This window comes from Nothoprocta perdicaria, unplaced genomic scaffold (genome assembly GCF_003342845.1).
Source record: "Nothoprocta perdicaria isolate Ctin4 unplaced genomic scaffold, notPer1 scaffold_317, whole genome shotgun sequence".
Lineage (NCBI taxonomy): Eukaryota > Metazoa > Chordata > Aves > Tinamiformes > Tinamidae > Nothoprocta > Nothoprocta perdicaria.
Genome location: NW_020455552.1, coordinates 721,327 through 723,239, shown reverse-complemented (window position 1 = coordinate 723,239; position 1,913 = coordinate 721,327). Strand labels below are relative to the sequence as shown.

At 75.1% G+C, this 1,913-nt stretch overlaps 1 protein-coding gene across 1 annotated transcript in view; it reads right to left on the bottom strand.

Annotated features, from left to right (window-relative positions):
* Window positions 1–187: 187 nt before the first annotated feature.
* The window catches only part of SMTN (smoothelin), a 15,987-nt gene continuing 14,261 nt past the window's right edge, over window positions 188–1,913 (bottom strand). The window contains exon 19 of the mRNA XM_026042902.1: window positions 188–385. Coding sequence (XP_025898687.1) covers window positions 235–385 — 151 coding nt within the window. The 3' untranslated portion in view covers window positions 188–234. The remainder of the gene's footprint in view (window positions 386–1,913) is intronic.

The window sequence follows — 1,913 nt, the reverse complement described above, 5'->3', positions numbered from 1 at the left end:
GCCTCGGGGGGCCGCCGCGCTGCCGCCAGCGCCCTGCCAACCAATAACTTAGAAGAGAGAGCAGAGCAGGAGGAGGAGGAGGAGAGCCCGGCCCAGCCTCGGGCTCACGGGCAGCCGAGCCCGGCCAGGTGCCCTCCCCGGTGCCCCCCGTTGTCACTGGCTGCTGCGGCCGGCCCGGGCGGCAGCGCCTCGCGCGGGCGCTGCGGGGAAGCGGCAGTGGGCGGCGGGCGGCCTCTAGCATTCGTTCTGCCGCAAGCGCAACTCGTGGCGACGCAGGTGGTTGTACAGGGACTGCACGTAGGTGAAGACGCACTTGGAGTCCGGCTTCTTGCCCATGATCATCATGTCTTCCACCTCCACCAGGGGCACGCAGTCCACCAGCATCCTGGGGAGACAGGGCCCTGAGCGCGGTGCTCGCCTCGTGCCTTCCTGCGTCCGCCCCGCTCGGCCGCGGCTGCTCCCAGCCCCGTCACTGGCGGCCCTGGGAAGAGCTCGTGGGGCCGGGCACAGGGCTGTCCCCAGCCCAGCACTGCTCCCGGTGCTGCTCCCAACCCCGGTTACGCTCACTCGCCCCGGGCGCCCGCCCGCCCCGTCCTCCAGCCGCTCGCGCTGCTCTCGGGGAAGGAACCAGCCTGAGCATCACCTTCTCATGGCGCTGCTCCTGTCCAGGGCAGCGGGGCTGGGGTGGGCGTCAGGGTCCCGCCCACAGCCCCTGCCCCTTGCTCCCACACGTGCCTTGGCCCCCAGGCTCCCCACACTGCTCTGCCCGCCCCCGACCCACCCATGACAGGTCCCTTGGAAAGGACCCCAGCGGAGGCCGGTGCCGCGCGGCCTTGGGCACTCAGCTCAGCCCGCACTGCTGGCCGGTCCCTCAGGCCGCCCCATAGCTCTCTGCACGGCCTCCCTGCCAAGGCCGCCCCGCAGTKTCCCGGGGCAGCGGAGCCCCCGGGGCTGCACCGGGAGGGCGGYGGGGGAGCACGGCCGGCAGCTCCGGCGCCTGCTCCCTGCCCAGGCCCGCGGCGGGTGGGGGGACCAAGTGGCGCCCGGCTCCACAGAGCCTCGGCCTTGGGGAAGGTCCCGCAGGCGGGGAAGGCRCCCGAGGGCTGCGGGGCATGTTGTGCCCGTGGCGCCGGCACCCTCCGCCGCAGCCCTGCTCTGGCGGTGCCGCCGTGAGGACGCGGCCGAGCGAGACCCGGCCTGAGGGGCCGCGGGCTGCAGCCCCAGAGCGGGGCCATAGGCCCGGGAAAGGGGCGCAGGGCCAGGGCAGGAAGGACCCACCGCCCCACAGCCCCCAGGTTGCCCCCACAGTCCCAGCGCTCCCCCGCAGCGCCAGCCCCACGCAGGTGCCCGGCCATGGCCTGCAGGCCGCTCTGGGCCTCCGTGCAGAGACTGGGCAGGGCAGGGACACGGCAGGCGGGAGCGTGGGGAGGCCAAGCGAGCCCTGCGGCACGGGGCCATCCCCGTCAGCTCCACAGCTGCCCGTGCCTGGTGCCCCGCTCCCCTTCCCCCCGCCTGGAGAGGCCACGCACACAAGGGGCTCTCGCCGCGGGGCACTCGCCAGCTCCCGCCGGGCAGCCCCGCAGGGCCCCGCGCCCCAGCTCGTGCTCGGCCCCGCGCCGCAGGGCAGGCCGAGGCCGCGCCGCTCCTGCCCTTATAAAGCCACGGCTCGGGGCCGGGCGCGCGCGGAGCCGCGCAAAGAGGCTCCCGCGCCAGCTGCGATGCCCCTGAAGACAGSCGCAAACAGTGCACGGGGCAGGAGCCGGGCCCTGAGTCACACTTTCCAGGCTCCCCTTCTTGCCCATATATGAGCAGGCAGSACCTCGGCAGCACCGGCACGCGCGGCCCCCCCGCCGCGGCCGCCGGCTCCGCGCGCAGGGAGGCAGCGAGCGCAAGCGGTGCGGCCGGGGCAGCAG